The sequence below is a fragment of the Adelges cooleyi genome, unplaced genomic scaffold (assembly GCF_023614345.1).
Source record: "Adelges cooleyi isolate 19-005CV unplaced genomic scaffold, UGA_ACOO_1.1 ACOO_flye_CR_arks_rails_tigmint_CR_PRNA_38, whole genome shotgun sequence".
Classification (NCBI taxonomy): Eukaryota; Metazoa; Arthropoda; class Insecta; order Hemiptera; family Adelgidae; genus Adelges; species Adelges cooleyi.
The window spans coordinates 988,792-1,006,945 of record NW_026096056.1 but is presented as its reverse complement, the minus strand read 5'-3'; the positions used below and the strand labels follow the sequence as shown (position 1 = coordinate 1,006,945).

At 34.1% G+C, this 18,154-nt stretch overlaps 1 protein-coding gene across 1 annotated transcript; it reads left to right on the top strand.

The window, feature by feature from the left end:
* The first annotated feature begins 740 nt into the window (after positions 1-740).
* LOC126841287 (uncharacterized) lies at positions 741-18,154 on the top strand. Its single transcript, XM_050577656.1, has 4 exons — positions 741-1,030; positions 4,789-4,894; positions 5,652-5,881; positions 17,249-18,154. The coding sequence occupies exons 1-4, from the start codon at positions 914-916 to the stop codon at positions 18,152-18,154; spliced, it is 1,359 nt and encodes a 452-aa protein (XP_050433613.1). The 5' UTR covers positions 741-913.

The window sequence follows — 18,154 nt, the reverse complement described above, 5'->3', positions numbered from 1 at the left end:
ATAGTTTTACTACTGCAACCGTGCGATACAAAACACGATTCCACTCGTCAGTACTGTTCGGATTTTATCGCGATATGAAATTTTAATTTATCTCCCCTTCTTAATTATAATTATTGATAAGAGCGATACCGTGCAGTGTCAACAACGGTATATTTAAAAGTGGTCACACTGTCGGTCGCTTTTCACAACACAAAGTACAACACACTGTACAAGACATTATAATAATACCGCGTTACAGCTCTATATATTTAAATATTTTTTATTTTAACTGTATGGGCAAAGGTCCTGTGGGATAGCGCTAATATTGTGTTCTATGATCTCATAACGCGATAGCTGCTGTGCACGACTGAAGTATACCACCAAACGGCCGTTAGTAAGTAATTAAGTAAGTATGTAAGTATACCCACTACTACTACTACTACTACTACTAGAGTATAGGAAACAAATATAATAATATTATAAAGCACTTTCACTTCTGTTAGGGCACCTGCGATCAGATACGCCGAGACGGTGGTGACTGCGGTGTGGAAATCGTAATAGCTCCAAAACATTATATTATATTATTATTATTATTTAATACAACATGTATAATGTGTGTCTGTCTGTGTGTTTCACAATGTGAATGTGGATGTGGTGGAATATTATTGTACGTTATGCCTCCCCATTGTGAACGTGCCTTTCTGCTGTATATTGTATGTGTTCAGCGACGGGGACTTACACGACAGTTTGTGTTTGTGTGTTGTTTTGGTGCGACACCTTGCAAAAGGCGAATTCATCAAACTGGCCGACCTAAACCGCCGCGTGTGAACAATTATGGATTTCCAATGATAAATTATTATCATTATTAATGCACGAATCTAGAGTGAAATTTTGATATATTTTTTTTTTTTTTTTGTTAAATAAAATAATAGCAATGACTTTGGTGCTATTTATTTTGGTGTACTTTGTCTCCGCGGCCTTAGCCCAGCAAATTCCTCGACCTTTGGCCGGTCACAAAATCGAAATGACCTCAGCCGGCAACACTGCTCAGGTAATGCTTCTTAACTGTTAATATATAAAACGCCAAGCCGAAAATTTACAATTGACTTACCTAATATATGTCCACTGTGTCCACTTTGTCTTGATAAATTGAAAATTCGATTGGTTCAATCCCACATAGGTCTTCTATTTATTTTTAGCGACAACATAATGTGTTGTTATTTTCTATAAAACGGAACAGTTTTTTTAAAAAAAAAAACATTAATATTTTAAGACAATACACTCAAAGAATTTGTGTGTACTTGAGAATTAACTATAAGATAATATAGTATAACGGATAGAGCTAAGTATTGAATATTCTTGTCTCGATAAATTTGGGAATTTTTTACCATCTCAAAGGTATTATTATTATGAGATTTTTCCAAGGCGTTGATTTAGTTACTTGAGCCCCTTTTTTCTATATAAAATAACGTTAATTATTTGTCAAAATAACTTCAACTAATGTCGAACAAACAATTCTATATATTTTTTTTAATGTTAAGTAGATAGCTAAAAAATATATTGAATAGATAAAATGAAAATGTCGACATATTAAAAAGACAAAAGGAGACAAACCCTGTCAAGAGTGAGTTTAAAAACAAATATTGTACATATAGTGCATCTATCTCTGTGTACAATTTATATATGTAAGACTTTACAATAAACCACATAAGACATTTGAAATTAGGTATAGGCGAACTTAACCTTAACCTCGATCAAAACCGGAACCTAATATTATATATATATATATACAAAATAGCCATAGCCCTTTAACCCTCGTGAAGAAATGACCCATCGACTAGTGCTGTCTTATCGCAGAAGTCATTTCTAAAAATAGGCTGAAGCTGTTATAACATACCTGATAACTAATTCTCATAAATACATTTTGATCTGAAAAATCTCTCTTTAAAACCATTATTGTAATACTCAGAGTTTTGGAGGGGGTGGGGAGGTGTTAATCAATTTTTTACTGACACGTAACTATTTTATAATATTAGTACAACACATTTTAAGAGATAATTCACACTATATGTGGTCTTCATTTGAGTATGAAAACACATACATTTTAAGGATATTCATAATTATAACAATATTATGATATTTTTTTACAAAACTCTACAACTGACCACCCTAGTCGTACCACTCCTCTAAGTATAAGTCTATACATAGATTCTATAAGAAAAATCTTTTGAATATCAATTTTTCAATACTAAAACTCTTAATACATTTATTTTATCGGATTTTCCTCATTTTAAAAAATTCTTTTTAATGTATTTTGGTACAATAAGTAGGTATGGACCTCTAGACTAAATAACCTAATATTTTTTAATTAATATTTACAAGTTGTGACATTTTGAATATTTATGTGTTATTATTTAAATAAGAATAAAAATTGTATTTTCTTCTTTTAAACAAACGTTTTACGTTAATATTACAACTATTTTCACTTTTAACTTATTTCTTTATGTTTATTATAAATTTTTAAAAAAACCAAAATATACCTACTCTACTTAGATGAAAGTTCAAGCTTAGTTGAAAAATGTTGAGAGTATTGAGAGTATTGGCTAGGGAAAACTAGTAATAATTATATTTTTGTTGTTTTAACTCTTGGAACAAACTAAATATGGTATTTTATTAACACGGATATTGGATATTTATCTGATTGTACTATTGTTAAACAATAGAGTGTTAAAAAACAAATAAAAACTAATTTCTATATCACTATTATAGCAAGCCACGCCGTCGTCCTAAGCTATTGACTGTCGTTGACTACATATACCTAAATGTTATAACACCATCCTAGTCGAATGTTTGTCTTGATTTCAAAAAAAAAAAACTGGCGTCGTGATTTTCGCATGTATTTTTTTTTGTTCTTGACACGAACGTTGTTGTACTAAAAAAAAAAAGGAGAGTTAAATATTATGCGGATGAGTCGCGCGAAAGACACTCGAATACTTCTTATGTGTGAATAAAAAACCGTCGACTCATCTCAAGTGAGTGTATTAGTCAAACAAAATGGGCAATCAATAGAATCCACGCAATCGGTCGGACACCTGAAAGCCGTTTTTGAAAAACATTGAGTAATGATAATAATAATTATTATCAATACAATAATAATAGTAATAACATTATACAGCTGTTGGCAAACCGTTATGGTGTGTTGTGCCTAATTATCTACTTAGGTATGGCGATTGAGAAAATATAATATAATCGAATAGAACATAATAGTACAATATTATAATATATATATATATATATATATAGATATTATAGATGCAACACAATCTCTCAGCTGTTGGGCACAAAGCGAGATTGTGTAAAAGGTTTTTTGACTAATCGCAAAACGTTAGTCAAAACTGTCCATTCTTTAGGCGTCGTTGTTTGATCTCTTTCAATGGGAATTTATTAAAAAAAATCTTAAAAAAATTAACCACTTAAAGCTTTAATGGATTAAAATGATATCGATGTAACAATTTTCAGATGTATAAATGTCTTTAAAAATTATTCCTACAAAATATTACTTTTTTATATCAGTTAATACGTTATTAGATTTTTTACCAAATAGATATTGCCCAACTCTTCCCAATTTACAATGTACCATAATCGTACAATTAATATATAATTAGTATAATGTGACCACACAACGTGATAATAGCACTTTCTCCATTGTGTTGTTTGTATCAAACGAACTGAAGTGTTATTTTCATTGATAGAATGTTTACAAGATGATTTACAAGTAGAACTTTTGGTCTATAATTATTATAATTAGCCATTTCTAACAGATATAACAGATGGTGTATTACTTTAAAAATTGTCAAGTATATATTTGCATAATGGCTTACTTGAAGTGACTTAAAAAAAATTACATTATTCAGTTGAAAAAAAATATAATAGACAGTTCGAATAAAATTATAATCCAATAGTTTTCTGTATGCTAAATGTCGTTGAACTCCATTAAATCACTTGAATATTTTTCAACTCTGTTCAAATATTATACAACACTGGCGATGTAACCCGTCATTTTCAACAGGACCATTGCTATTATTAAGTACACTAGAAATAATATCTTGGAAGTCTATTCGTAGTCATTTCCAGAGATATTTAAATTAAACGAATAATACAGACCTATTTCCGTACTGGTATTTGGTCTTATTAAGCAAAGAAAATTGATTGAGCTTCTGCCAAAAAACGGTTATTATGTCTATAAAAATCCTTTTCTGACTATTTCAGTAACATAATATGTCCTTCGAGAGTAATTATATTTTATTAGTAGTTTTTAACTTCTCGCGTTTACACTGTCACACAACTCATACGTGTACTCATACACGTGTTAAGCCAATAATATTACCAAACGATGCTCTCTAACACTACTCTATAGCTGATGAAGTAAAGTTTACATAATATCTGAATATTGCATATAATTTTGATTAAAAGCGGGCATCGACATGGACAAATGTGTTACCTACTGTAAACGCATCTAGTACTTATCTTGTAGAGAGTATCTAAGAGTAGTACCTACATAAATTATTATAATTCTTGTTAAATTAATTGGACCTACACTTAAAGGTAGTGTTGCTTCACAAAAAGAGGGTAAGTTTTGATTAGAATGGCTTAAGTTCCTCTCTCCCTCCCACACCCACCATTCCAAAAAAACCAAAATTTGGAATTCATTCGGTAGGTCTCCCATTGGTTCCTCGACATGTAATAGTATTTATAAAGTTATTTGTTTTTTTTTTTTAATAAATAAATTGAATACTTGCTTTTTTTCAGTACGTGCAGTTCGACGACTTGTCGTACAACATGACCGACTTCACAATTTGCACTTGGATAAAATTGACAAATTTCACTCAGGCCCAAACCATATTCCGTCTGACGGGTAAGCATAATACAATTGTGTGTCTTTATCGTCGTTTTCTAAACTGTATAGAAAGAAACATGTGATTTACCTTTTTGTAGTTTAAAAAACAGTTTAGAAGTCGAGTATCGAGTTACCTCTGACGGATTTAATATGAAATTTGTAACTTGTTATCACTATATTATACTGGCGGCCATGTTTTTTGAGGAAAATGTGCGGTCAAATTTGATTTGTCTGTGATAATATTCTAGCTATCTAGCCTTAGATCAATAATTACAAAACATATTAAATGATCTAAACATCCGACACAATATACTTTATTTCGTTAACATAGGTAATTAATGTTTTTAATTTTGTAATTTGTACAAAACGGTACTCGTGTGTACCGCTAAATCGTTTATCTAATTTATCTATACTTACAATTTCGGAATATGATACGTCAAAGTATATTCATTGTGAATTAATTAAATTATAAAATCTAGTCGAGTTTATTCCAAAGGTTTTGACATATTTTTAACATGAATAGTACTTGTTAATTGGGCTGTGTACAAGAAATTTCGTGTCGCCATTTTCGCGTTACACTTTCGCTTTCAGTTAGAGATAAGAGATAAGTGATAAGAGATAAGAGATAACGGGTAACAGATAACAGATAACAGATAATGGACAACAGTAATATATTTATATACTTATAAATTATTTTTTAAAAACTGTCACACCGGTTTTTCTCTCCCGTATAAATTACAATTTTTTCTTTTATCTGTATTTTTACACAATGTAGGTAGCAAAAAAGAGACGGTGTTCCTGTGGCGGTTGATGGCGCAACCCAAGCAGACCATACGAGTGATCATCAAGGGCAAACTGGTGGCTTCGGAAAGCGCCACGTTGGCCAAAGACCAGTGGAATCACATTTGCTTTCAGTGGAAGAGCTCTACCGGCATTTGGGCAATGTTCGTCAACGTGAAAATCCATTCGGTCGGACAAATAACCGCATCCGAAGGTAGCAATAACGTAAGTGATCGTTTTTATTTTTCACATTTCCACAAACGAGCATCGGGTCAGTGGCAGACCTACATCTACATACCGTTAACATCACATACTCCGCTAAAATAGCATACTTAATCAACTCGATGGTAATTAGCGACAGAAAATACAATAAAACCAAACCGAAATAGTCAGCTGAGACAGCTCGGTGGCGACGAATCGGTTTAAGTTTGTTCGGGTTTTAAGTCCACAATCTACTGTCGAATAGGGAAATACAGAAAAAGTTGTCACTCCTTCCAACATGGTTAATAATATTGTATAGGTTTAGCTCGGTGCGCGTAGATCACATGCAATAATAATGCACTCAGTGTCTTCTTCCTGCATGGAAATTAGTCAATAACAAAATATGCATTGTAATCAGTTTTTTTTTTTGGTGGCAAGTTCTGAATTATTTCAGATCAGTGTGATCGCTTTTAGCCGAGACAAGTCCGGCAAATGAATAAAATGTATTGTCAGACAAACCGGCTGAATCATATGCATCATCAGTCGTGTATAAGACATGCATTTCGCATTGAGACAGTATGCGTTTGTATTGTATGCCCACGCACCATCCATTATGTTATTGTACGCTTATTAATAGGTACCGTATAACTGTTATTATTACCTACCTACCTGCCTACCTGCCTATTACATTGCACGTTTTTTTTTATATAAAAAAAAAATAATAATTCCTTATTACTTTTCTAAGTGTATACCGACTGTATAGGCTCGTTAGAAAGTCCTAGACGCGTGTGGTTGTTTTTATGAAAGCTGTCGGTCTTGACGTAACGCCAACAAACGGATTTGAGGAGCAACAGTAATTGAAATAGGTGTTTTTTTTTTTGCCAGGCCTCGGCCAGCTATTTAAACGCTCAGCGTACCCACGCTCGGTGTAACGCAATCTCCTGTGCTTGTGATTAACAATAGCACCCATAAAAAAAATAAAAAGAGTTCTTTAGAGGGCATTTAAAATGTCCAAAAGGATTCAATATTCCTCCTCGGGTTCGCCCTCTCCTGGTGACTTTTCAGAGAAGACCCAAATGGTCAGAGTAATCTGTTGTCTCGATCAGTCTCTCCTCTCTGACAATCCTTCCTAATTCATAACCTTCTCGGCTAAGGGTAATTGGATAGGTTATAACATCTTATTTTTTGAAATTTACATCAGCTCTATTACACGGAGATCAGAGGAGCAAGAAACAGGTAGCTAAGCGTGCCACCATATTATTTAACATATATTCTTACCTATATCAAAATATTTCGGCTTAGGAACGTGGGGAATTTAACGACTAGAACGTGTCAATCCACGAATATTATTACTATTATTATTATACACATATTTTGGTATAAAATATATTTCTAGATACACAGCGTAGTAGTGATTAATTGGTAGATCGGTTACTATTATTTTTTTTATTAAGCTGTGTATTATACCAAGAAACTAACCGGCGCCATTGAATGAGAACAACGCGCAATGTGGATAACTAAATACCATAAGCCGTCTTAGTGCCGCACAACTAGTAGAATGCAATCGCCAATAAGAAAAATATGCTTTTGATCGAGAAACCCGACAGCAACCGCCGCAGCTGACACACTAACGGTAGAAGAAAACGATCGTCAGAGCTGTGACTGTCAGTATAGTTTCAGCAACGAGCCACTTAGATACTGCGACTTACTCTTCTTTTCATAAACACCACAGTTCAAGGAAGACGTTCGTTCGTGGGAGAAATGAATGGACTGCCACCAGACTGCAGTTGATAAGAAAATAGATGAATAGAAGACTTTATCTCAGTGGATCTTAACGTTATCCGACAAACGATTCCTCGATTCCAGCTTTTATATTTCCATAGGTCACGCCAATTTTACCATTTTGACCATCGTGGTATATATAAGAGCTAAAACACTGCAAGCCCATCGAACATGTCAGACGATTACTACGATTATGGACCTATTGACTACAGAAATGCATATCCTTTACATGACCTATTAAAATAAACATTTTTTAAAATGTGTCCGAGAGGCATACAAATAATATTGTAGATAAGTATTATTATAAAATAAAACTGGAAACTAGAAAAAGCCAAAGAGAGTTTATTAGCTCACCTGTTTTGAAAACGATCCCGTCTTACAGAAAAGGTAATGACATTTTAATTACCTTTAAAAATGTATGTATAAAGAAGTACCTAAATCTCGACCGCTGGTACTGTTTGTTATTTTATAGGAAATATTTGATTTTTTACACCCTCCTCATAATTATTTTAAAAAGAAAATTTAAATACTTTATTTTATTAAAATTATCATAATCGGAATGTCGAGACCTACGTTTAGAAGCATTTAGCTAAAACTTGTAAAATGGCATAACATATTGGATTAGAACAAGTTTAATTAAGTGCTTCTCGGTTATAGTGAGTAGTATTTTAATAGTTATTAAAAATTATTGTAGAAGGTGATAGTTGAGCTTCTAGAAGACCTCTTGTAAACATTTTTACTCAACCCCTCTTCTTGGTACGAGATTGGAAGTGATATCAAAAGAGCAGTATAGTTTTGTTAGTGGTTGATTTCCATTTGATTGGTCGGTTCACTTGGTGGGCGTGGTGCAAAACGCGCACCGTGCGTTGTGGTTGGACCGCGAGTGTTTGGAAAGCACCAATAATATCAATTATCTTTTTTGCTCGCCCAATCAATCGACAGCTCCTTACCAGTCGGTCCTTGCCCCGACCAATTATAGTAATCCGTGTAAACTCTGTTCCAAAATCTTATTGGTACAAAACGGCGGTGACTTGTTGCGCTAGGTTATAAATTATTCGAGTTTATAATAATAATACTATACACGTATTTACTAAAACGGGACGCATGTTAACACATTGTCTCGGGTCGTGTTTAACATGTATTTTTTTTTTTTTACTACCGTATTAAAAAAAAAAACATTTGTAAGTTTTTAAAGTATATTATTTTGCTGCCGTGTCAAATGAATCTTGTCCGTCAACCGAAGAATTCCCAGCGCGCGTATCCGTACGGTATAATCGGGATCGACGCTTATGATAATTTGGCAATTGCCCATGTTAACCTACGTGTGTCCGTTGTCACGTCATATATTATTATACAGTGCAGGCGTGTACGCTTTTAGTTGAACATTTTTTACACTAGAAAAATAACTGGCAAATCTCGACGCAAGCCTACAGCAACAATAATAATAAACTAGGTATAACACTCTGAAGAGAATATATTCATTCACAACAATCGGTGTTATCGGCAGAACTTTTTGTCAGTGTAAAACCGAACCTAACTTAATCTAAAAAAGTGAAATCAGGTAAAAAAGTAAAACGAAAACTGTACAGCAACATACCATTTTTTACCGCGTTTTAGTCCCTAACCCTAACTAGAAGAAACTATAGGCTATAACTAATATTAGCTTACTTGTTTTGTATTTACAAACAAATTAATGCAATTAATAATGTGATTATATATATATATATATATATATATATATATATATATATATATATATACATGTATATATCTATATAATGTATATATACTTACTAAAATGCAAAAATTGCTCAAACACGATATAGTGTTGATATTTTTAAACGCAATACCTTCAACTAAATATTATTTCTTTTGTATTAGCTGATTAAAAAAAAAAAAATAACAAAAAACTCATCGACTCATTACTTTACAAACTATAATATGTAGCCAAAGAAATACAACCCCAATATGATGTTTTTTTAAACATTAGTCAGATATATACACTTTTGTATATTATATTGTATTTCATATTTTAAGGGTTTCACATATTTGTTGGAATGTCTTATAGAGTAGTAGGATTAGGTCGTGTTGAACTATAATATATGTAAAAACGCTATTTCACAAAAAAAAAAACATGGCATTATACGATGAACGTAATAATTGAATCTTTCGAGTTTACTAACTAAATCCGAATCGTTGAAAAACAATAATATTACAATATATATATATATATATATATATATATATCGTTACAGACACAAGAAAAACTCTGTGCGTTATTACTATTTATGTGTTATTACATTGTCATTAGCATATATTACTGTATAAAAAAAATATGTAGTAATAACAATGGAATTTTAGTATTTTTTTTTTTTTTTTTTTATTCTAAAAACATAATAAATCTACAGGAACATGTACATGTGTATATATACCTATATAATAATAACATATGTGCCTCTACACCGGCACCGGGAATGGGTACTACATAATAATTATATATATATATACAGGTATACATGTATACAGGGCGTTCATTTGACAGGTACACGGAACGACACGTTCCAAAACGTGTTTATCTCGTAACTTCATCGCGGACTTCACTTGTACACCACAAGGCATTTTACTTATTATTATTATTATAATATGGCACTTCTGGCAAGATATTGTGTGTGACCCATTTGTTCCGGTAGTATTTCATTTTCCATTTCGTGCACAATACATATGAGTATTGTGTTGTGTATAAAATATATATATATATATAGGTATATATTTTACAAGTAGGTGGCCGGCCGCAACGGTGTACGGTGTGTGACAAAAAAAAAAATATATAATAAACGTTAAACGCGAAAATCCAAAACTTTAATACCAAAAAAAAAAAAATAATATAAAAATCCAAAGTTTAAAAAACACATTTCCAACGGAAAAAAAACCTACGAAAAATAGCTATAGCCAATGTAATAAAATACATTTTGTAACAAACCAACAAACCACTTACTCGCTTGCAATATTGTTAACATGCAGTTTTTTTTTTTTATATATTATTTGAAACTACATTTACTGTTACAATTACATTCTACACTACAAAATTTTGAAAACAAATTTGATACTATTTTTTAAAGTATTGGAAAATATGTCCATACATAAAACAACACACTGCTAACGCGGTTTGGATTGAAAATCTTTATCCGAAGCCACCGTACCGGTGAAAAAGTTTTATTAACGTTTAAATATAGTGTTTTAATCGACCGTTTGTATACAATAAGAAAATAAATAAACTACCTCACCGTTGGCAGTAAACCAATAATTAAATTAAAAAAAAAAAAAAAAGCAATGGAAACATTCGCTGCACTGATTTATAAACAAGGACATTTTGTAAACAACACATGTAAGTAATAATTTCACTTTATTGTATAAAAAAAAATAAAAAAAAAAACGTTTCGATTAGCTAAACAAACAGTGCATTCGACTTGGACCACAGTAGTGGTTTGAAAAGAAATATTTTTAAAACACAACAGTAGGTAAAGTAAATGTTTTATATTTTTGAAAAGTTCTATTTAGACTTTTAAAATAGTAATTTTGCTCCGAAACTGCGTGCAATATTACCTTCGGCTTAAAACTTATTCAATTTGAAACAAGTATGAAAAACAGCTAGCTGTAACTAATTTGTGATAATTGGCAATACATTAGACGTTGTCATTGTTTTTTTTCTCTATTTAGCTTATACACTTTAATTTTAGGAGAATGGTAACTTTCAAAAAAACAAAAAAAAAGCTAACCAAGTCCTAATGTATATTTTTGGCTATTTGAATAACAAAATGAATATTTTTATACAATTTTTTCCTCAAAGTTGGACAGTGTTTACAGAAAATAAACAATAAAATATATATATATATACAAACTAAGTATGCGTTTTGTACACTGGACTGTTCTTTTTACCCTTTAAATCTTTAAAAAAAAAAATTAAATCTCCAAAATTTCAGCTCCCTAGTTTAACTGATGATTATTTTTTGCATTTAAATAACTTAGGAAATTTCAACACCTTTTCAATATTTTTTCAACATTCTCTGAGCTAAAGTACGACACTTAAAATGTCGTTCTTTCGGTAAAATTATTATTATTTTTTTTTTTTTTGTTTCCATTTACCACCGTTACATACAAGTACACTGCGCGCGTTTACTGATAATACAACATAATATTATTATTACTGTGTACTTTGCGGGTATATCGCGATTAGTCTTATGTTCTCCTCCAAACCCTTTGCCCCTCCCCGTCCGGCATGGCCGTGATCATAAACCGTACACGACAATAATAACATAGTGAATTTACAGTGGATTATATTGAACTAATTTATGTTTTGCAATAGTAGTTCACGGTATCGGATGCGATATTATATTAAAACAGTAATATTATCACGGTTCGGCTTATCGAAAACGCTACTATGAAGGTGTGCTCGGTGAAATCTGGGCACAAACACACACGCTTACGGGTTTTTTTTTTGCATTCCACAAGAGATTAATTTTACTATTTTCTCTCTCTCTCTCTCTCTCACTCACTCGCACTCGGGCTCACGGTTTAAGATAGTATTTGTGACCGCCGAAGTGAATCCCATGTTACAAATTAGAAGCTACTAGCGTTCGTTTGCCTATAATAATAACCACCGGAATATTTAAAACAATAACGCATCACGATTGGCAAACACTACTCTCGACCTCTCCTCTTACAACGGGCTTTTACTTAGGTACGGCTATCCGTCTTCCGTCAAAACCACAAGTTTGATATCTAGCAGCCCAAGTAACCTCACCTATCTTATCCAAATCCAACCTGAATCTTGCCTATCTAATCAGAATCTAACCCAAGTCTTGCCTGTCTGTTCATGATCCAACCTAAATCTTGCCTATCCTTACCTGCCTAATCAGAATGTAACCTAAACGAACCTAAAACAAACCTAACGCTAACTCGATTTTTGAATTTCGTGTCGCTCTTTGGCAAAAATCATATTCTGTGCTAAATTCCCGACCTAACCGATTCGGGCCATTATCGTAGGTAAATCGTTTTTAAAAGATTGAGTCACAAGGTTATCGGTTTGGAAATAGATAGCATCACATAGAGAAGGATGCGCGGGATTGAGTGTGAGATGAGATGATCTTAAACCAAAGTGTACACACGATTCTTTACAAGATTATCACAGCAGCAACTTCTGAATCACATTCAACGTTTGCCGGTGGTGGTATTACAATAGTAGACCTACGACAATTATTCCAACGAGACTGTCGTTTGAAAGATGGCAAATTTCTGTAATTAGCGAAACGATGAATGATATGATTGCGGTCGCGTTTAAATTTGATACTAACCCAACGTCTTGCGGTTTACCGAAATTCCGCAAAAAGACAACAACAGAGCCTGGGGATTTTTTTTTTCTTGTCTTAGCTTTTAGCGTTAGTCCAAATACTTGACCTTTCGTCACGGTGCCTAATTATATAATTGCCGTCGACGGCCAGTCACTCCGAACGGTTTGATCCGCTGTATTAGTCGAGTGTGTGCGGTGATGTATGTCTACATAATATATATATATATATTTTATTTTTTATTTATGTAATATATACACACACAATAAATCATATCCGCTCCTTGGAACCGCTCCAGAAACTTTCGTTATACGATTTTTTTTTTTTTGGCCGACCGTTGAAATATTTTAATCCGTTTGTCCTCTCCTCGGCGCCAGCTTTAGGCTATTCTATAATCAAGCGTGTCCGTCGTTTTTCCATAAATTATTATCATTAGAAAAAAAAAAAAATAGAAAAAACCGAGCTCAGTTGACACAACAGATGTGTCGAGTCCTAGCTCTAGCACCCTGGCTCTTTAACAAGCTTTCACTACTACCACTATTGCAGAAAACGGTGAAAATCAAAAAATATACAATTCATTTTTTCCATTCCACGATGAACCTTTTGAAAAACCGGTATTTACCGTGATTTCGGATGACTTTTTTGACAATGGACTGTTGCTAGAGAGCTGGTAATGGTCTTGAGAGTTTAGTCTTGTCGTGGAAAAAAACATGTCTGTCCAATTATTCCAATTTCCAATGTCAATCTGCAATTCCCAAGACAAACCTCGTGGAAATAAAACAGTTTTGGTTGGGTATTTGATTTCAACTAGCTTGATCAGTTTTGACACTAAAATTGTAACCAATTTATTTTATAAAAGTTTAATGTAGTGCAATAATATTTACCTTTAAAAGTGCTTGAATCGATCAATAACAACACTTTCAAACGGACTTTGTTTGATCCGGCAGTGTAGCCAACCGAGAAAAACAAAATATCCCCATTTTGTGCAATGCCATCCGAAATTACAAGGCCAGGCATCTCACAAGGGGTTGGGGAGTAGTGTTCGCCAAATTTGAATAAATCATTAGCGCATTGATGAGTGTCGATTAAAACAAGTGCGTTTACATGTTTTATAATAATTTCAAAATCACTATGAAAGCTGTTTTGTTTTGCTCTTAGTTTGTAGAGCTAAAATCAAAAGAAATTGGATTTAATTTCGATTTTTACAACCCTCGAACTCGAACGGTTTTAAATACAAAGACAAAACAATACAAAACTTTCCCCTCGAGCCGGTATGCCAACCGTGACCGTAGCCGTGCGTTACCCCTCGACAGCAAAATGACAATATTATTATATAGATATACACATGTATTATAATAAAATATGCTCATGTCGGAACGACCGTCGAGCCGACAGAGCAGAAAATTAAGTCACAACAAACCTTCTTGTACTTATATATATATATATATATGTTATATTCTTAACAGCTTAAGTTAGCTATTGTAATATAAAAAAAAAAAAAAGGAAATAAATAAATAACGTACACCAATATTTGCGCTTACCGACTTACTTACTTGCCTGCTTTCGGAGAGTGTTCGGTTAATAATTAGTTATTTTAATAAATTACTATAAAAAGTTGATTTTGATAAGTGTTAAAAAATAGATTTTTATTTTTGTGCTGCAATCTGCTGTGACAACAATATCGTTCCATCCATACTGTACATTGTTATTACGTACTAGCATACCGTTTAAAGCCAGTTCAACGTCCAAAATAAAGCCCCTAAACTACCCCTTTTGCCCACTCCCATAGTCTTGTCTTCGGCATAGTGCTGAGCAAATTGATTGCGATTCCATTCACTAGAAGATAATAAAATGTACATTATCATAATGACAACACGGATTGGATAAAAACCAGATTGTGCTCTTCCTGTTATTTAAAGCCAAAAACCCTCTTCAATTTAGTGTGACTAAATTTTAGATACGAAATAATTATTGTACAAAACACGTTTTACTAGAAATTGTTATCAAATGATTTCTAGTAAAACATGTATACATATATTGGTGATGACAATCAATAAATTCAGTATGAAAAATGTAGGTATATTTTCCTCAAAATGTTTACCACACAATGAAATATATTTTAGATTAAGACTATCAGTATCAAGTGGACAATTCTTTTACCGGGTTTGACATTTAAAGTATAAAGAAAAAAGCTATTTTATATTTATTTTAAAACTGTTGACTGATATGATTGTTTTATAGTTATAACAAAAACTACTTACCGAACAGGATATTTTCAGGAAAATGAAACAAGCCCACATGATTTCAGTACACATTTCTTTAAAGAAAGTGCACGCTCATAAACCACATAATAATAAATAGCAGTTTAACAGTTATAACAAATTTAAATAAATATACATGATAATTTGATATAAAGAGATGGTTTAAATTTTGACCTTTTTTCTTCCATGCTGATAGTGTGTATACAAACCGCAATATCGATATTTCGAACTGATAGTACTAAATAGATAAAAAAAAACAAGTAAGGTAAGGTCAACGTAATGCCCTTTCAACATGGCCGTCACTTTTTTTGTTTTCATCGATAGTGACCCTTCTGCTTTTTTCTGCGGCTATCCTGTGGGGCAAGTCCACCGTGTCTTAACTATAATAGTTATTATTGCTCTGACAACTGCAATATTTTTCATTTTTGCCTCGGACACGGTCAGGTTAATATATTACTTATATAATCCACCTAACCGATGTGTCATGCTCAACTCTAAGCCCGAAGAAACTCCAAAAAGCCTAAGTACGTGTGTGTGCGGTTTTCTAAAACGGTCGTCCGTTGCCAAGAATAATCGAGCACGGTTACGTTATTAATAATAACGAATTTAACGGCTCATTTTAAATTATTATTATATTTTTTTTCCCCACAAAAATATTAGTTTTTATTAACTCTTCTATGACTAATAGATAGATTATACTGCTGCTGCTGCTGCTGCTGCTGCCGGCTATTAGGTCATTGCCAACTAAATTCCGCAGAGAAATAAAAAATGAGTTTTTTTTTTTGCTTTCTTATTAAAACCCGAAGATTAATTTAAGCGTTATTATAATCTTTCCGAAACGTAAACACAACGTTTTATACATCACCAGGAGATACCCGTTTAAAATAATTTATTATAAACAAATGTTTCTCGCTAATATTAGAATTTATGTTGTTTTTTTTGCAAACGTGGAAACACGCGTTATAAGAGCGTTAATGGTTTTTTTATTTAATTCAATTTGTTTTTTGCAAAGCAAAATATAAAAAAAATGCATATCCGTCAACAGGGTCGACAGGGAACTGAACTGAATTCATTCTTTTAAATGAGATACTAAAAAAATGTAAACCTATTTTAAAAATATAAATAGGTATTTTATTTAAGGACCGCACACACGTCATTGTTAACAGAGGTAAGAGAAGAGACGCGTTTTCAATACAATCGCCATACTGTCATACTGTTTTTGTTGAGATTTGAATACCGAAATTTTATACAAATTTTCCTTCACACAAACACACATATCTTTATTATATATTTTAATTTGTGCACTCGGCTTGATTGTATTGGAAATTGCCTGAAAATATCATCCATTGGCTCTTAAGACCGTCAGTGAAATATATTTAATACAAGTTAATAGTAATGATAATATAGTGTACTCTTATCTTCTTGTCGTTTTATATTGTATGATGATTGTGATATATTCCAAATTTGGTTATCTAGTATCTCTAATATCTTTTCTCTATTATATGTATGTTGCATAAATTATCACTATTTTTTATGATGTTCTTGCCCTCGAGGCGTATTATCTCTAATCCACTATCTCCATTTAATTCACCTCCATAATTATCCTCTATAATTCCTTAATACTTCTACATACTCCTCCATAATCCCTCCATAATCCTTCATAATTAAGTGACACAGTGCTGACATCACTATGGATTATGGAGGGGTTATGGAGGAGGAATATTGAAATGTGGATACAATTGATATTTTTAAACTCGGGTCGACTTTATTCGGGTATAACATCCACAATTATTGTTGTACCAAACATTTGCAAGACTTGCATCATACCCAACGGTTTATTTTGAGGTTGTTTTTTTTTTGCCAGTTCTAAAAACAATAAACGGAGTACTTGATTTGCTTGTCAAGTTAAAAAAAAATGTTTTTTGAAAAATTACTTTGGGAACCACTGCTTTAAACGTAAATCATTTATTATGATTGTTTTTTTATTTCTTTTTTGTAAACAGACAACGGCGGTGTCCGCGTGGAAGTTGCAGGGAACAGGCAACGGAATACTGGGCGACGACGGCGCGGCGTGCCGGAATCGATTCCAGGCGTACGGCCTGTACATGACAGGCACCGCGGTGACACCGGCATTGACCGTGCCGGAGGGCGGCATCAAATCCAGCAGCGGCGGCGGCGGCGGCGGTAAACGGCGGGTCGTCAAACGAGTGCGGACCGACGGCGCGGCGCCCAAGAACAGGCGTCAAGCGGTTTACGACGATCTGGACGACCCGGCCGGCACGGCAGCCCCGCCGACACCGTTCCAGTGGCTGGGCAAAGCGTTCGCCGTCATGAAACGCCTGTTCACGTTCGTCATCATACCGTTTTTCAAGTTCATCCGGAACACCTTTTTCCAGACACGGACGGTGGACGACACCGTCGTGGACGTCAGCGAGACGCGGTTCACCATTAGCGACGTGAAATTCTCGCAGACGCTTCCGGACGACTTGGCGGATTCACCGTCGTCACCGGCGTCGTCCACCACCGTCTCCACCACCACCACCACCACCACCGTGGCCACCGTCACCGCGGCCAACGGCGTCCAGAGGGACGACGACGACGACAAGCAGCGGTCGGCGCGGCAGACGGACGACGAACGGTGCGCGGCGGCCGACCAACGCGTCACCGGCGACGACCTGGTGTCGGCCGCCGTCGACAACGCCGTGTCGGCCAACGCCAAGCGGTACCTGCAGATGGTCAGCAAAAGTCTGAGCGACATCGGCGTGAACGCGGCGTTCGTCCGGCAGGCGTTCATGTGCTGTCACCAACAGCTGTCGTCCCAGGCCAACGTGATCAACTGGGACGGCACCGGGGCCAAACTGTTGAACGCCGTCAAGTCGCCGGCCGCGCTCGCCTGTGGCCAGTTTTAA